The sequence below is a fragment of the Lipotes vexillifer genome, unplaced genomic scaffold, assembly GCF_000442215.2.
Source record: "Lipotes vexillifer unplaced genomic scaffold, Lipotes_vexillifer_v1.1 scaffold204, whole genome shotgun sequence".
In the NCBI taxonomy this organism is placed as follows: Eukaryota; Metazoa; Chordata; class Mammalia; order Artiodactyla; family Lipotidae; genus Lipotes; species Lipotes vexillifer.
The window spans coordinates 1959934-1978175 of record NW_006777418.1 but is presented as its reverse complement, the minus strand read 5'-3'; the positions used below and the strand labels follow the sequence as shown (position 1 = coordinate 1978175).

At 38.5% G+C, this 18242-nt stretch overlaps 1 protein-coding gene across 2 annotated transcripts in view; it reads right to left on the bottom strand.

Annotated features, from left to right (window-relative positions):
• Positions 1 to 5057: 5057 nt before the first annotated feature.
• Positions 5058 to 18242, bottom strand: part of NMRK1 (nicotinamide riboside kinase 1) — a 19192-nt gene continuing 6007 nt past the window's right edge. Inside the window, exons 4-8 of one of the 2 annotated variants that reach the window (XM_007450989.1) lie at positions 12500 to 12647; positions 12349 to 12420; positions 11613 to 11719; positions 9281 to 9364; positions 5058 to 5077 (exon numbers count right to left, since the gene is read on the bottom strand). In XM_007450989.1, coding sequence (XP_007451051.1) covers positions 5058 to 5077; positions 9281 to 9364; positions 11613 to 11719; positions 12349 to 12420; positions 12500 to 12647 — 431 coding nt within the window. The remainder of the gene's footprint in view (positions 5078 to 9280; positions 9365 to 11612; positions 11720 to 12348; positions 12421 to 12499; positions 12648 to 18242) is intronic. The other variant, XM_007450990.1, reaches the window with a different exon arrangement.

Here is an 18242-nt window from a genome sequence, read left to right as displayed (position 1 = left end):
AAGCTACAAAGAAAGCTTCAGAACAAGATGGTTTCACTGATGAATTCCATCAAACATTTATACCAGTCTTGAATAAACCCTTTTAGAATATAAAGGATGAGGGAATACTTTTCAATTAATGTTATGAGATCAACACAGCCTTAATACCAAAATCTAAGAAGGACATTACAAGAAACAAAATCCCTAATGAATATACATGTAAATATTCTTATCAAAATATTAATAAGTCAAATCCAGCAATATGTAAAGGGATAATACATCATGACCAAGTATTCAAGACTGACTTTACAACTGTAAATCAATCAATGTAATTGATTAACAGAATAGAGGAGAAAAATCATGTGCATATATCAATGCATGCAAAATAAGTTGAGAAATTCAACAAAAACTCATGAAAAAAATCTCAGTAAACTAAAAGTGCAGGAGGACTAACTCAATGTTATAATAGACATCTATTGAAAACCTACTGCTAACATAGTACTTAATAGTGAAATATTGAACACTTTTTCAAGATTAAGGATGTTGACTTTCACTACTTTTATTTAGTATCATTCCAGAGGTTCTAACCAATGAAATAAGGTTGTAAAAATTGAGTAAGGTCATAAAGATTGGAAAGAAGGAAATAAAAGTGTATTCAGACATGATTATATATATAGCAAATCCTAAGGAATATTATTGATATTCAGAATATCCCTAATCTCAAATTAATTCTATGCTAAGGAATGAAAGAAATATCCACTTATTGTTTGTAGACTTTATCGGTTAACATATTCATCAATATATTACAGGTTGTATTTGACTGTTACTTCCATGTAGAAGAGGAACATTAATTCAGGAATAAAGCACATGTAGGTTGAGTACCTACCATCAAAATTGGCCCTACCCTCAAGGAGTTTTCAGTCTTATAAATTCCAGGGCTTGCTTAATATGGGACTTGGATCACACTCACATTTTACAAGTAAATTCACAACCAGCTAGTATGTATGTTGGTTCTGCTGCCCAGGAACTACAACTTACTGGTCAGCCTCCCCACTGTTATCATATACATAAATCTATTGTTCCATGACCATTTACTAGTCGGATGGGATAATAAGTAAATCTGAGAAGTGACAATTCTTGGGTAGGACAGGGTCCTAGAGAACTTGTCACCCAACACAAGGCAAAGGAAAACTATTATTCAGATTACCTTTAGATAATCTTCCTAGAAAATAGATTTCACATAGCTCTTTTATTGTTTCCACTTTATAGAGGAGGGCAGAATCCCATCAGAGTAATGACTTACAATTTCAGGAGTCAGAAATTAAAGGCCTGGGACCATAATTTTAAAACCTGTGTAAGCTTTTAATGTTATTATTTTTACCCTCATGCCATAGGTCAGGTTGCCCAGGAAACAAACCAGACAGGGATGTGTATGCAGGTGGTTAATTAAGGACAGTCCTCAGGAACACCTGTAAGGGAGGTGGGAGGAGGCAGCAGGACTGATCAGAGGGAGAAGTTGAACTGTGATGTGGTTGCAATAGAGGCTGTCAGTGATGCCTCAGGAAGCTCTAAAGCTGGTTGGCCCTTTAATGATGGGCAAAGGGGGCCATCTTCTTAGCACCTTTGCACCTTCTCATCAACCAGTCATTGAAGGTGGGCTGTTCCACCCTTAAGGTGCATAACCATAACTGTGGGCAAGGTTGTTTCCTTTGGCAGAGGGCAATTCCTGAAGATGGACTCAGCTGTGTGCTGTCAGCAGGTAACATTCTTTGCAGCAGGAAGAATGAGTGTCTTCAGTGCTAAAGGGAGCACCCAGTAATGTATAACAACATCCTGTACACCCCACAGTAAATTGCAATAAAATTCTGGAGCAGAAGGAATCTGTGTGTTTCACTGAAGGCATCTAAGAAGTAGGGGTTTATGGAGCTGCATCTCATACTGAAGCCAGGGGATGGAGAGAAGAACTAGAGGCGCTCCCAAGCAGAAATGAGCAAGCATCAGGCTGTTTGGGCACCTGATTCTACAAAGAAACAGAAGCAAGGAGTAGGTCCAGGTCTAAGAGGCAGCCCTGATGCCAAGCAGTTAAAAAGTGGTTGTGTGCAGAGCTCCCTCACATGTGACAGGGAAGCAGTGACTCGAATAGATAGGAGAGCACTGTTCCTGAGCCCCATTTATGGCTCAGGCTGTACTTCTTGATAGACTGGTAGGTCATGGGAAAGCCAGAGCTTCTGGTGATGAGGTGGCAGCCACTTCAAGACGCATTGTTAGAAACTACTAAAAATGAATGAGAAACAGTGGCTATTTCAGTAGGAAGAACTGGAGAGATAGAAGATATATTTTCATGTCTTTCTTTTTATAAATTCATGGGGCTAAAGGTAGTAGAATTAAAGTGATTTTTACTTTTTTTGTGTGTTTTTCTGTATTTTTTTTATTTTTTAATTTATTTTTAATGTTTTTTAAATTTTTTTTTTTTTTTTTCTCAAGATAAAGAGTCTTTCTCTGACCTGCTTTCACATGCTGAAATGGGGGGAAATGACCGTCAAGTATGATGCTTCTCAATCAACAATTGCCCTCTGTGGGGGATGGTATTTCAGAAATTCTTGGAAAAAATAAAGTTTGAAAAGTCATATCTAGACTTTTACACTAAAAAAAAAAAAAAAAAAAAAATCCTCTTGTTTTGGTAACACAAATTACATCTATCTAAGCTTGCTAAAATCAGAGCCAGGGAGGATAAGCAGAGAAAAGGTTGTGGTAATACTTGGTGTTGTTACCTATTTTCTCCTCCTTCCTTAGTAAAAGCTTTTTCTTCCCCGTGGCAACATCCCCAGACAATGAAACACAATGAGCTCAAACCTCTCAGAACGCCTCTTCCCAGCCTTTCAGTGAGAAGTGGCCAGGAGGCAGTCCTGGCTGTTGGGGTCACTGCTGGGTGACTCTGGAAGGCCTGTGGCTGGCTGTGCATCCACTACCCAGCTTCCTGCCTTTATGACTGACACTGTGCGGGGAGCTTCTGCTGCCTTCCTGTGAGCTCCTGGGGTAGCTCCGAAGCCAAGGATGAAAGACCCTGGCTTTTCCATAACACTTTCAAGTTGCTAAATTTCAGAAAAACAGGTCTTCAATATGTAATATTTGGGACTCACCCTAAAAAGTTATTTATAGTTTATCTGAAATTCAAATTTAACTGTATGCCCTCTAATTTTCTTTTTGTTTTTTTCCCCCTAAATCTGACAACTCTAACCCTAACCCTAACTCTAACTCTAACTCTAACCCATAATTCTTGGTTATGTAAAAATAATAAACCCCAATAAGCTACTATTAGTCAAGTAACACGTTGCTTGCATGTGAACTCATTCCTGACATAGTAGTAATTTATAACAAGTACCCAACATTTATTGTGTTCATTATGTGCCAGACACTGTGTTAGTTAGCAGGGGTGTGTTTGTAATTGTCACAGAGGTAGGTCCTGCCTTCAAGCAGTTTGCAGTCTAGCTGAAGAGACAGCCACTAAATGAGTGATTCTGTAAGCAGCAGTATAACTACAATTGTGATTAACGCTTTGAAGGAAAAGTAGAACTTTGAGAGCACCTATGAGGGCGGGGCAAGGAGGAGGGAATCCTCTGAGAAGCAGCATCTTCTGAAGGAGGAGGAGTTAGCAGACTAATTGGAGGGAAGGGTTGCAGAAGTTTGCTCTAAGTATCGGGAGTAGCACATGAGCCCGCTGTGAAGCAGGAAGGGTCCTGGTAAGTTTGAGGAGAGGAGGTCCCAATGGCTGAACAGCAGTGGGTCGAGTGACTGGAAATGAGGGTAGAGAGGCACTCATAAGCTAGATCAGGGAATGTCTTGGGGGCCATATGAAGGATTGTGAACTTTATCCTTACTCCCCACTAAACCCACACTAAGCACTGTTGATATCCCCTTCTTATAAAGAGGAAGTATAGACTTTAAATGGTTTGATCAAAGACATACAGCTATTAAAAGGATGAACTGTAATTTGAGCCCAGATTTTTCTTTTTTCAGTGTGTGTGACCAAAACACCCCCTAGTCATCGCTGAGTGTAAGCTAGTTACAAATTTCTAAGTTCTGAGTGCTGATCAGATGAGTCTGTAGAGAATGTTTAAAGTTAATGTAAGAATATATTTTATATTTGTAAGGACTGAGAGGGTGTGAGCAATCTATCTATTATTAATAAATAACAAGTTGATCACTAATTTAAATTCCAGCATTGAACGAGGCCTCAAAAAACTGATACGATTATACAGATCTCCTGCTGTGTTTTTCAATGAAAGCTCCCCTGTATTACATATCACTGAAGTAACTGTAACTTATTTCTGCTATTTTAGACCAATGGTTTGACAAAAACAAAATAAAACATGCACATAAAAAACCTTATTTGTAACAAAGTCTCAACATAAGTGACACAAATGATTCAGTGGTTTCAGACACATATAAAAAACAGTAACAGTGGCAACAAGGACAAAACACAAAAATGATACTGTTGGCAAATTGTTGATTTATTCAATATGATTACCAATATGACTACTCCTGGTTATCCCATTATTTGCAGGAGGTGGGCATTGGTATGGGATGGTAACCAATATTTTTAAAAAATTAAAAATAGTGAAATATCAAGAATACATTGTATGTGAGGTAAATATTTTATAATTCTTGATATGATACATGCAACACATATAGATACATACACACAAACACATACATCAATAGGTTACATATATACTGGATTGTGATCTATATCTTATTCCTTACTCCGGGTCCCATTCAGAAGAGTTTGACAATCACTGGTCTAGAGAAACTGACTCACTCTTTGTGAGATATGCTGTATCTTGCACTTCCTGGAGTGAGAACAAAGTTAAGGTAAATTCCTGTCCATTGTCATGGATAACTACTTACTTTTCCATGTGTTAAGGAAATCATGTGTGATAGAACAAACAGAGAAACAAATAAACAAAACAACAGGCTGTCATCATACCGAAGTACACATTGTATCTTGGTTAAGGTTCTTGCATAGATTCCTTTGAATTTCCTAATTCACTCCAGGAAGGATTCAGTGCATTCCAACTTTACGATGTCACTTGCAGACCTGGTGAATAATTATAAATAGAAAAGAAATTAATGGAGAATTCCAATTGTCATTTTATTAAATCTTCACACTAACATCTAAGGATGTTAAGGTTACAGGGATTCTGGGGCAAGAAATGCTGGTTTTCTGTAAAGAACTAAATAGAGTCCAAGTCTCATTCATTTAATCCTTGTGTTAAATTTAAGCCTATTTTCAGCTATCAGATATCCAATATCATCTGCAATTGGTATAATAATCCTTGACTTCAAGGAATGAAATAATTTGAGAACTAGAAGAAAAACACAAAAGGTGGCTGGTACAGTAGAATTCTTGCTTTGGAATGTTATCCTTGGTTTGAGGAAAGAAATATTCCTACCTTCAATCTTCATTTTTTTAATATTTTTTATTTATTTAAAGTAAGGAAGCCTTGCTGAATAGTGACTTTGGCTTAGAAACTCAGTGATAAGCCTACCGCATTCTTATTACACATCTCATGCTGGAAAAGCACACCTATTTTAGGATACTATTTAATCTTTGAAGCATGTAAAATATAAAAATGATGATATTCTTTGACCAAGCAAGTGCTACTTCTGAAAAATTTTAATGCAAGAAGAAGAAAACCAGTAATTTGTGCAGAAATTTTTACCGCATGTTATTTGTCAATGTAAAAAGCTTTCTAACAACACAAAATATCCAACAATTGGGAAATGGTTCAATAATTTTGTTAATTTGGATATTATACTATATAATTATACTACTATTACTTTGTAACTGGAAACTATTTTAAATTCAATATAGAAAAATATCCCAAATTCATTTTATTAAATTTTTATTTTACAATGTTTGTTCCTTTGATTTGACATCTTTCTTCTGTAGTAAGATGTCACTGTCAGGTCTTATAATTTACTTTTAATGAGCAAAACAGAACTCAGCCTTGAATCCTTCAACTGGAGAACTATTTAGTCTTATTCAGTTTCATTACATAAGGGACTCTATAAAGCTTATTAAATACTAATTTAAAAACAAAAGTAAGCATGGCAATTAACTATGTAAACCATGTAACCATATAAAAGACTGATGTGAATAGCAAAAACACTGGATATGTACTTATCAAAATGTTAACAGTGATGATTGGTGGGAATATAGGTGATTATTTTCTCCCTAAAAGATTAAAAATTTAAAAAATTATTATGTTTTTATAATGAGATGAAAATAAACACTTTATTTAAAGGGAGTGTGAATGTTCCTGGTAGCTAGAGCTGCCTTGTCATAGGGAGAATAGGTAATGATTAAATTCTGCCTCAAAGTCTGGATTTAAATGAGGATTAAACATATAACTTTATAAACTTACTCTCCTGGGTTATTTGTTTCTTTAATAATTAAATTCAATCTTTGTTGTTTGCCTTTCATTATTATTACTTAATCACAATTATGATTCTATATGCTTAGAATAGAAAATTAGTTAAACAATTTATGAGATGCTATCAGAAGCTTGAGGTGTAGTCGACTGAAACATTTGAAAGGTCTCCTCGCTAGCTCAGACCCATACTGAGGGTTAAACCAGGCTATGCTGAGGATCCCTCCAGGCTGGCTTTGGCAGGTACTGTGGTTGGAAGAACTGGGAAATGTGATGTGTCATAAATAATGCAGTAACTTATTTATGCAACTGGAAAAAATGAACATAGATCTTGGAGGTAGGAAAAGCTGATCTTCTTTGGATTTTACGTCTTTTCTAACATTTTGCTATTATTTTTTTTCTTTTTAAGCTTTATGCAATATCTTGAACACAAGCAAGATAGCCTTACAAAGGAATACTTCCTTACAAACCTCTAGGATGTAGGCAAGGAAAGAGGAGGGTGTCACACACATAGAAATGTACTTTGCTGTGGACTTTCAGCCCTCATCAAAACATGCCAGCTATTCTTGGGCCTTGGACCAGATAGCACAAGCTGGCACTTGGTATGGAATTAGGTGCAATTTGCCTGACCTACACGATCAAAGCTCCTTCATTTTTTTATAAATAAATAAATAAGTAAGTAAGTAAATAAATAAATAAATAAATTTATTTAGTTGCGGCGAGTGGGGGCTACTCTTCGTTGCGGTGTGCGGGCTTCTTATTGTGGTGGCTTCTCTTGTTGCGCAGCACGGGCCCTAGGCGCGCGGTCTTCAGCAGTTGTGGCACGAGGGCTCTAGAGCGCAGGCTCAGTTGCGGCTCAGGGGCTTAGTTGCTCCGCGGCATGTGGGATCTTCCCAGACCGGGGATTGAACCCATGACCCCTGCACTGGCAGGCGGATTCCTAACCACTGTGCTACCAGGGAAGTCCCAAGGCTCCTTTACTTTTATCAGCAGGTGGATCATAAGAGCAAACTTCAGCATGTGACTTGGTCATTAAAGGAAAATTGGACCCAAGCATTAGCCATTATTGAGAGGATGGAAAGGTATAGATGTCCAACTGCTGAAACACCCATAAGTGTCTTATCAAGGTCAGCAAGGGAGCCAATAACTCTCAGAGAAGTGGCTCTGGCTCAGGTGCTATCGTTTACAAAGGCTGAGCCCCTGTCTTCACCCTACACTCTGTATCCACTTATGCTGGTGCCTGAGCTTCATTATGGGAGGCCTATGAGAGTAACAGATAGCAGGAGTGAGCAGGCATACCTGAGCAGGCAAGGATTTTTTTTTTTTAAACATCTTTATTGGAGTATAACTGCTTTACAATGGTGTGTTAGTTTCTGCTTTATAACAAAGTGAATCAGCTCCTGGCAAGGATTTTAAGTTCCACTTAAAGAAAGAAATTTTAATATGGTCCTGAAATTTCTTTTAAATAGGTTCATGTCTACATGAAGGGCTGCTCCTGAAATTGGGAATGTGTCAGGATCAATGAGCTGCCTGGCTGGGCTTAGACTGCTAGTCAGATAGGAATTTACTGAGGGCATAGGAAATCTAATTCTTATTGAGAGATTTTGAGATTTGGACTGGGGGATTTGTTTCTCACCAAAAGAGCATGTAATATTCTTCACTGCCAAAGTGGCTCATACTGTTATCTCTTGAGCCAGCTGATGACTGCATTTTGTATGTTAGCCATGAAAACCCTCTTAGTTCAAACAGTTCCAATGAAACAGCTAGATCTATAGTTTTGTTTTCCCAGCACACTTTGTCATCCTTCTTCTGGTTTCTACCTCCTGCCCTGCTTTCCCTTGGGGAATTTCTCCCCTTAAGTCAGGAGGTCTTAGGAGAGGTACTCAATTACAAGACGAGTACATGATCCAGTCCTAGCCAATCAGAATAAACCATCTCCTCAGGCATAGTGACTGGTTTGGCGTAAGTCATGTGACCCAAACAGGACCAATCAAAATCTTTCCTGGGACTTTTCCACTGGGCTACAATGGAAAACTACTTTAAAAAATGTTCAAAATAAAGAATTTTAAACATATGCAAAACTAGTGAGAATAATATATAGACCCCCTGTACTCAACACCCAGCTTCAAAATTTATCAACTCATAGACAATCTTGAAAAAGAATAAACTGTCTTTTTACTGGGGCTGTTGGACCTAGGAGGATGGTGTTGCCAAAAGACATCTTATCTGTCAGTAGAGAGAGACTGACTTCAAAATATACCCAAACAGAAAATGAAATTGAGGCAAAACCATGAGGACCCCATTTGAGCTCCTTAATACAGCTAAGCCTGAAGCCACTGCCACTCCCGTACTTTATTTCTGCTTAAGCCAGATTTAGGAGGATTTCTGTCACTTGAAAAATGTATTGTCTGATATGAAAATCTTGAAGAAACACTCAGTGATTTTTAAATTTTTTTGTTTATTTTGGGAAATAGAATTTATGAAAAATCTTTAGGAGGAATAAATGAGAAAGGGAACTTTATACATATTAAAAGAAGATCACCAGCATTTTAACTTCACTGGACTCAAAGGATAATTTCAGTCCCATTGAAATAACAGCCATCTACTAAAAATTTTAAACTAAATAACATAAATATCATTAAGAGATATAACAAAGGGTGAATATTTTCACCCTTAAAAAAAAACTCACAAAGTAATCAAGTCCCTAGACCCATTCAGAGTGTCTGATTCTGTACTATCTTCAAAGCAATGCATGAATAGATACAATCACTCCTACATTAGCTGTCTGGTATACCATTCTTGGGTATGTAATGAACTATTTCTCCTGGCTGCTCCTTCACAATCCACTTTGATTGGACAATACTTACATTTTTGCTTTGCTAGTTCTTGTATTAGGTCTTCATACACTTGTGAAGAGAGGTCCTCTTCAGATTTTGTTCCATCTAGGTAAACTGAGAAGGGGAAAAGAGAGCAGTTTAAATGCTAACAGGCTTATTAATACAGGATGCTTACTCTGGCACTTGGCATCTCTTGAGAACACCAATAGGTTTAACCAAAGAACCCAGGAACATAACTTAAAAAGAAATTAATAGCCATTAAAGAGAGAAGTATATCACAGCCAGGTACAACGGGTAAGAAATTTTGATTTATTGCAGAGAAAATTCAAACTAGCTGATGTGAAAATTAAACAAGAAAGAAACAGAGTTAAGTGGCACTGTACATATGGCACTTTAGGAGCACTGAAGAGGTCCCTTCTCAAAACAATCATTTATGGAATTCCCTGGCAGTCCACTGGTTAGGACTCCAGGTTCAATCCTGGTCCGGGAACTAAGCTCCCACAAGCTTCACAGCATGGCAAAAAAAAAAAAAAGAAAAAGAAAAAGAAATCACTTAAGTGAGTAGTTCTTGAACTTACTTATACATCAGGATCACCTGTGAAGCTTCTTAAACCAGGAAGGGGTATGAGTTCACATGTGTACTGAATCTGAATTCTCCAGGCCCATGAGATATATATTTTTAACAAAACTGGCATAGTCAGTTTGGGATAAAAAGTAGAAGTTATGTAGGTTAAAGGAAAGAAAGGGCCTTCTAGTCAGAAAACTGCAGAGGTTAGGGAGGTAGGAGGAACTTTGTTAAGGAAAAGATGCTCAGTTTGGAAAGGCTAGAATGTGGGGAGGCAGGAACAGTATAGAGATGAGATTTTGGAGCTGTGCCTTAGTCTTTAGTGGCCTTGAGGTCTGGCTGTTTGGATTTTATACTGAAGGGCTGGAGACTCTCTGAAGGTATTTAAGCAAGGTAGGAGCATGGCTGGATTTGCATTTTAGATGGGGAGAGAGAGAGAAAGGGGTAGTAAGAAGACATCCCTGCAACCAATGGTCCATGTTGGAAGTGGTGTGGCCAGGATGTCACGAGAAGCTCTGTGGATGGGGAAGAGGGGTTGAAATGGACTGAAGAAGGGATCATAATAGCCGCCAGATCATGGGGAGGCCCTGTGTGCTTTCTGTAGCTACCAAAGAGGCCACAAGGCTTCTCACAATACGCGCAACTCCCTTTATTCTGAAAAGATACGTCAGTTTTGATTGCTCTACCCCATCCAAAACCCTTCTCTCTCCAGCCTCCTGCATCTTCTCCATGTGGTACTCTATGTCCCAAGGATCCGTTCTTGGCCCAGGCCCATAGATCCAGATATTTATTTCTAAATCACTGCTTTAAGTCCCTCAGGCATCTCAACTTCATTACGTGCAAAACAGACTCACATTCCTCCTTGCAAATCTGCGACTCCTTCACTTTTTCCTATTTTCTGAAATAATGCCTGCCAATTCCTGAGCTGTTGTCCTTGCCACCTCAATTGCCTGCATCCTCCATGTCTATCCTATCACGCAGTTCTTCTGAGCACATATGTCCAATACTGCACCCTCTACATCTACCCTTCACATAGCCAGAGGGATCTTACTAAAACAAAAAATTTATATCTACCATATCCTTGTATAAAGCCTCTCTGTAGAGGGCTTCCCACTTTCCTTAGGATAATGACCTAAGTCCTTAACTGGTCTATGGCCTTGCAGGGTTTGGACCCTTCCTGTATCAGCAACATCACCTCTTGCCTTGGCTTTCTCTACCACAACCTTCCTTCTGGTGCCCCTCGGTCTTTTCATGCACCATACCCACCATCTGGGGTGACCTTCTATCTCCCCAAGTTACCTGCCTTTGTCCAGTTAAATCTATCACCTGGTTTAAATATGGCTTCCTCAAGGAAGCCTTCCCGGATTGCTGAGACTTGGGCGGTCCCCCTGAAGCTCAGTGCCACAGTACTCAGCACAGCTAAAAAGGATAATCTTGTGCATCATCCATTTAACATCCATTTTCCTGATAGAATGCTGGTTCCTAAGAGTAGAGACTGAGTCTGCCTTATTTCCCTTGATATCACCAGGGTAGTGCCTTGTACATGGAAGGCATTCAATCAATATTTGCTGAATGAATGACCATCTAGAAGTTGACAAACTTTCACAAGAGCCACAGAGAGAGAAACAGAAGGCAGGAGAGCCAGTGTGGAAAAGGGGGAGCCCAGAGTGTTCTAGCTTAAAGTGTCCTTTTATAATCTAATACATGAGAAAAATGCCTTCTAAAGTCCTTTCTTTTGTGTACTCTGAGGCAATGACAAGTAAAAAGCCTTCCGTGGAGGGAAAAAAAGACACTTACCGATTTCCCATGAGATGTTCTCCATTTCTTTTCTGTGCTTTAGATACATGGGCCACACGTGGCCCTCAAAGTACCCTGGGGTGTCTGGAGGCTCGTAGATCCTTGTACTATCAAAATACGTAGGAAACTTTACGTTAACATAAACACAATTGATAAAGTAAAATAATGGTCAGGACAACGGGGAAATCACTCAGAGACTGAGTCTCAACAGGATTACGACTACACTTTTTAGACTCAATGCCAGTTACAAAGACGACACCCAATGGATTTAGTCCCCTGATCTAAAAAATGAATTCTGTAATTCACTGACTACCATTCATAATTATTTCCCCCCCTCTAGTAATTTATAAAAGAATTGAGAGACAAATGTTAATGTAAATAATGATAGAGATACTGATATGTTGTAGTAAGCTTTAAACTAATCGGTGTTCTCTGTGGCTGTAGCAGAATACAGGCCCCCTAATTTAAAACCATAATCAACATGGGATTGCTTCATATGAAGATTTAGGAAAGATGAGCCAAAGAGCTTGTCCAAGAGCCTTTTCTTAGAAAAGTAATTTGCATTACTCCATGTGGGTGACCCTTTATGGAAAAAGGTCTTGCTCTTTGTATGAAGAATTGAGGCTTCTCTTGCTTGAAAAATGACATATACACATTGCTCAATAATGCTGTTTCCTTGTTTTTCCTAAAGTTTGTCTTTTGAATTACAATCCACAAAGGCAATTTCAAAACTTACCTCCTCCTCCTCTTACATTCTTCATACGGAATGGTCAGAAAATAGCTTCTATTCCATATAGTGTCAAGGGGCCTAAATTAACAGCATATTTAGTGCACAAAGTTTTTTTTCCCATTCATTCAGAGTCAATATTAGAGTGGGGAATGCTTACTTATAATTATAGAGAAGGAAACCTTCAATAATTAAGATGGGAATTTCCTCAGTGTTTCCCCTGTCTCTTGATGCCAGAGGGTGTGCTGCGCTTTCCATCCAGCAGGAAATGGCGGACATCATTTCCTCCATGTTAAGTGCTTCAAGCACTTCAAACAAACACACAAAAATATGAAATCAATATAACAAAAGTTTTACGCTGTGGCTTTTTATGATGAGTATAGCCAGTGGTCTATAAATGTATAAAATAACACTATTTTATTTACCCTTCAAAACACCTAATTAGGGACTTTCCTGGTGGTCCAGTGGTTAAGAATCTGCCTTCCAATGCAGGGGACATGGGTTCGATCCCTGGTCTGGGAACTAAGATCCCACATGCTGCGGGGCAACTGAGTCTGAGCGCTCTAGAGCCTGCGCGCCACAACCAGAGAGCTCACGTACCACAACTACTGAGTCCATGTGCTCTAACTAGAAAGGAGCCCGCATGCCACAACTAGAGAGAAGCCCACGCACCACAATGCAGAGCCTGTGCGCCGCAACTAAGAGCCTGTGTGCTGCAGCTAAGACTAAAAAAACACCAAGTTAACAAATATTTTATACAAAAAATATAAACTCTAACATTGATAAAGTGGTATGCTTGATATATTTTCATTCTGGAAAATTTTATTTATCTATTTATTTATTTTAGGCTGTATTGGGTCTTTGTTGCTGCACGTGGGCTTTCACTAGTTGCTGCAAGCAGGGACTACTCTGTTGTGGTGCGTGGGCGTCTCATCGCAGTGGCTTCTGTTGTTGCGGATCATGGGCTCTAGAGTGCAGGCTCAGTAGTTGTGGTGCACAGGCTTAGCTGCTCTGCGGCATGTGGAATCTTCCTGGACCAGGGGGTCAAACCTGCGTCCCCTGCATTGGCAGGCGGATTCTTAACCAACTGCACCACCAGGAAACTCCTGGAAAACCTTAAACATATACAAAAGTAGAGCAGAGAGTACAATGAACTCCCATGTCCCCATTACCAGCTTTGACAATTATAAACTCATTGCTTTATTTATAACTTCTATTCCCCCTTGACTATATAAAAGTTTAACATTTTTGGATAACAAAATATTTATAAATTAGTTTGAAAGATATGACACACTGGTGAAAATACCTGCAATGTATTTGGCAAAGAATGGACATCTTTAATATATAAAGATTTATCTTTATATCTTTATCTTTATCTTTAATATATAAAGATTTATCTTACAGATAAATAAGAGGAGGAAAATCATTAAAAGAATTTACAAAGGATACAAGTATGTCACATTCAAATTCTAAAATGTGCATACTTTTAGAGTTTACAGTTGTTAATGCTAGAAAAGTACCCTATAACAGTGATTCTCAAAGCATGCTATCTACACTAGCAGAATCAGCATCATCTGAGAACTTATTAGAAATGTAAATTCTCAGCCCCACTCCAGAATGACTGAACTGAGCCATCTGGTCTTAAAGGTTTTTTAGTGGAAGGTTTTAAAATTATGAATTAATTCATTTAAAAGATATAGAGCTATTAAGATTTTCTCTTTTTTTCTGGTGTTTGTTTTAGTTAATTTGCATTTGGTAAGACTGTCAATTTCATTTAAGTTTTCAAATTTATTTGCATAAAATTCTTCATAATATCCTCATCTTTTTAATGTTTGTAGGATTTGTAGTGATATTAACCTTTTTGGTTTTTTTTTTTTTTTTTTGCAGTACGCGGGCCTCTCACTGTTGTGGCCTCTCCCGTTGCGGAGCACAGGCTCCGGACGCGCAGGCCCAGCGGCCATGGCTCACGGGCCCAGCCGCTCCGCGGCACATGGGATCCTCCCAGACCGGGGCACGAACCCGTGTCCCCTGCATCGGCAGGCGGACTCCCAACCACTGCGCCACCAGGGAAGCCCGTAACCTTTTTGGTTTTGATATATGTAACTTATGCCTTCTCTATTTTTTTTTACTGATCAGTCTTGGTTTAATTTTTTTGAGGATCACTCAGATTCTTCAATCTGTAGGTTTATGTCTTATGCCAAATTTGAGATGTTTTACATCATTACTTATTTGAATACTTTTTCAGCACCACTCCTCCTCTCTTTCTGAGCTTCCAATGATATAAATGTTAGATCTTTCATTATTGTCCCACATTTCTGTTCATTTTTTTTGGCTGCTTTGTGTCTTCGTTGCTGCGTGCGGGCTTTCTCTGGTTGCGGCGAGTGGGGGCTACTATTCGTTGCGGTACACAGGATTCTTATTATGGTAGCTTCTCTTGCAGAGCACAGGCTCTAGGCGCATGGGCTTCAGTAGTTGTAGCACGCAGGATCAGTAGTTGGGGCATGCAGGCCCTAGAGCTCGTGAGCTTCAGTAGTTGTGGCACATGGGCTCAGTAGTTGCAGTGTGAGGGTTCTAGGGCACGTGGGCTTCAGTAGTTGTGACGTGTGGGCTCAATAGTTGTGGCTCGCAGGCTCTAGAGAGCAGGCTCAGTAGTTGTGGTGCACGGACTTAGCTGCTCCGCGGCACGTGGGACCTTCCCAGACCAGGGATTGAACCCTTGTAACCTGCACTGGCAGGTGGATTCTTAACCACTGCACCACCAGGGAAGTCCCTCTGTTCATTTCTTTTCAGTCTACTTTCTCTTGCTTGTTCAGACTGAATAATTTCTATTGTTCTGTCTTGAAGTTCACTGATTCTTTCCTCTGTCATATTTATACTGCTGTTACACCCATCCAGTGAGTTTTAAAATTTCAATTTTTGTATCAGTTTTCAGTTCTAAAATTTCTATTTGGTTCTTTTTCACATCTTCTCTTTCTTTGTTGAAGCTTTCTAATTTTTCACTTGATTCAAGAATGGTCACAAATGCTCACTGAAGCCTTTCTATGAATACTGCTTTAAAATCCTTGTCAGAATTCCAGCATCTGCGTCATCACAGTGTTAGTGTCTAATTGTCTTTTCTCATTCAAGTTGAAAGTTGCCTGGTTCTTAATATAACAAATGATTTTTAGTCTTATCCTGGAAATTTGGGGTATCATGCTATGAGGCTCTGGATCCTATTTAATCTTTTTTTTTTTTGCAGGCAGTGTCCCTGTTTAGGTGTAGTGTGCAGGTCCAGGTGGTGTGGATGTTCAGCTGCCTGCTGGGCCTCACCAATACTGAGGTGGGAGGTGACTGTGGAAGGAAAAGAGGAAAGCATGTAGGTGTGGCTTCATTACAGCTCAGTGAGGATAGAAGTTCAGCTCTCAAGTGGGTCCTGCTGACAGTAGTTGACACTTCCTGGTTTAGGAAAGCGGAGCGCCAACTAGCACCACCTCACACTGCCTTATTCGGTCTCTTTGCTGCCAGGTAGGTGTGCAAGTTCAGCTCCATTTGGCACCACTGATATGATCCCTATGACAATGTGGAAAGCCAACTCACCATACCTTGCTGGTGCTGATGGGTCCAAAAGTCTAGCCCTCCACTGGGCCCTGCTAACACCATGAGGGGAAGTTGGTTTTTCCTTTTGTTTGCCTACAGTAAGGTAGATATTATCAAAATAATTTTCTATTCTGTTAGGCCACCCTTTTTCTAGTCCTTCGACTATAGGGAACAGGTTTCTTGGGAATTTGGGGTTGTACCTATTGATGGTTCCATGTTGTACACTTCTCCATCACCAGTCACCCCCTTCCAGATATATGAGAGACAGACAAAAAACAAAAAACAAACAGGAAACTCACAGCTATGTCATTCCTCAAGATCCAAAGTCCCCAGTCAGTCTTCTCTCTTCATCTTTCAGAGTCTTTCCTTTATGTTGTATTCCATCTGTGGTTTTTAGTTATAAGAGGGAGGAATAGCAAGGAACGGGGCCAAGCCATCTTGGCTGGAACCAGAAGTACCATCAGTTTTAATGTATTTCCACTATCATTGAGTTAACAATATTTTCTAATTTTCATTGTGATTTATTCTGTGACCCATGGGATATACAGAAGTGTTTTGCTTCAGATAAAATGTGATGATGTCTGGAATTTGCTTCAAAATAATATAGAAGGAGCAGGCGGGTGAGGGTATAGATGAAATATAATTGGCCAAGAGTTCATCATTTTAAAAGCAGGATGGTGAATTCATGAGAGTTCATTATACTTTTCTGCCTTTCTTTGTATATGTTTAAAATTTTGCATAAGAAAACGTTTATAAGAATCAGACAAAAGGTACTGATTAATTTTCAAACACTTGGGAATTTACTATTTATTCTTTTGCTATTGATTTCTAATTCAGTTCTCTGTGATTAGAAGATATCTCTATATTACTTCAATACCTTGAAATGTATTAGGACTTGTTCCATGTCCTTGTGTATGCCTTCCATTTTGGTTAATGTTCCATGCATTCTTGAAGAAAAAAATGTGTATTCTGCTGTTGTTGAGTACATGTTCTATATATGTTAGTTTGGTCAAGTTTGTTGTGTTATTCAAATCTGTTAGACTCATAATTTTTGTCAGTTTGTTCCATAAGTTACTGAGAAATTGTATTAAAGTCTCCCACAATACTTATAGATTTGTCTATTTGTCCTCTTAGTTGTCAGTTTTTGCTTAATGTATTTTGAGGTCATTATTATTAAGTGCATACAAATTTTAGATTTTTTATATTCCAGTTGAATTGATTCATTGAGCTCTCTTTATCTCTAGTAATACTCTTTGCCTTAAATTTTACTTTGTCTGATATTAGTACAGTTATACTAATTTTCTTTCAGTAGGTATTTGCATGGTATATCTTTTTCTAGCCTTTTACTATTTACTTTTCTATATCCTAATGTTTAAATATATCTCTTATAAGGAGCTTATAGTTGGCTTTTTAAAAAAATCCAGTCTGACAACTTTTGAGTATTTCATTTTAGTTAATTTAACTTAATATAGCTACTGATATGTCTGATTTAAGCTATCATTTTACTATCATCTATTTTTCCACCATCCTTTGATATTTTAGTTCTGTTTTTTACTTATTTTGCATTTATCAGCTATATTTTAATGATTCTACCTACTTATAAATGTGATAGCTATATACTTTATTACTATTGTTATTATTTTTAAAAATATTTATTTCATTTATTTGCGGCAGGCGTGCTCCTTAGTTGCGGCAGGTGAGCTCCTTAGTTGTGGCATGCAAACTCTTAGTTGAGGCATGCATGTGGGATCTATTTCCCTGAGCAGGGAATGAACCCGGGCCCCCTGTGTTGGGAGTGCAGGGTCTTAACCACTGTGCCACCAGGGAAGTACGGGTAGCTGTATACTTTAAAACTATTGTTTTGGTAGTTATCACAAAGATGTCAACATTACCTTGACTTACCTTAAATTTGTACATTTAGCTAAAAGTTCAGATTTCTCCCTAAGATAGATTCCTGGAAGTGGGACACCTGAACACATGGTATGAATATTTTACCGTCATTGGGACATGTGCTCAACCTCCTCTCCAGAAAAGGTTGTACCAGTTTATATTCCCATCTATAAGTTTTTGTTTTATTTGGCCTATGCCATTACTAATCTTTTAAAAATCTGTTTATTAGGTAAGTGAGGAAAAATAAGTTACAATTCTTTGACTACTTTTCTTCTTTTTCAAATTAAAAAAAAAATTTGGCCACACTGTGCAGTATGCAGGATCTTAGTTCCCCAACCAGGGATTGAACCCGGGCGCTGGCAGTGCAAGTGCCAAGTCCTAATCACTGGACCGCCAGAGAATGTCCTTGACTACTTTTTTTTTTTTTTTTTTTTTTT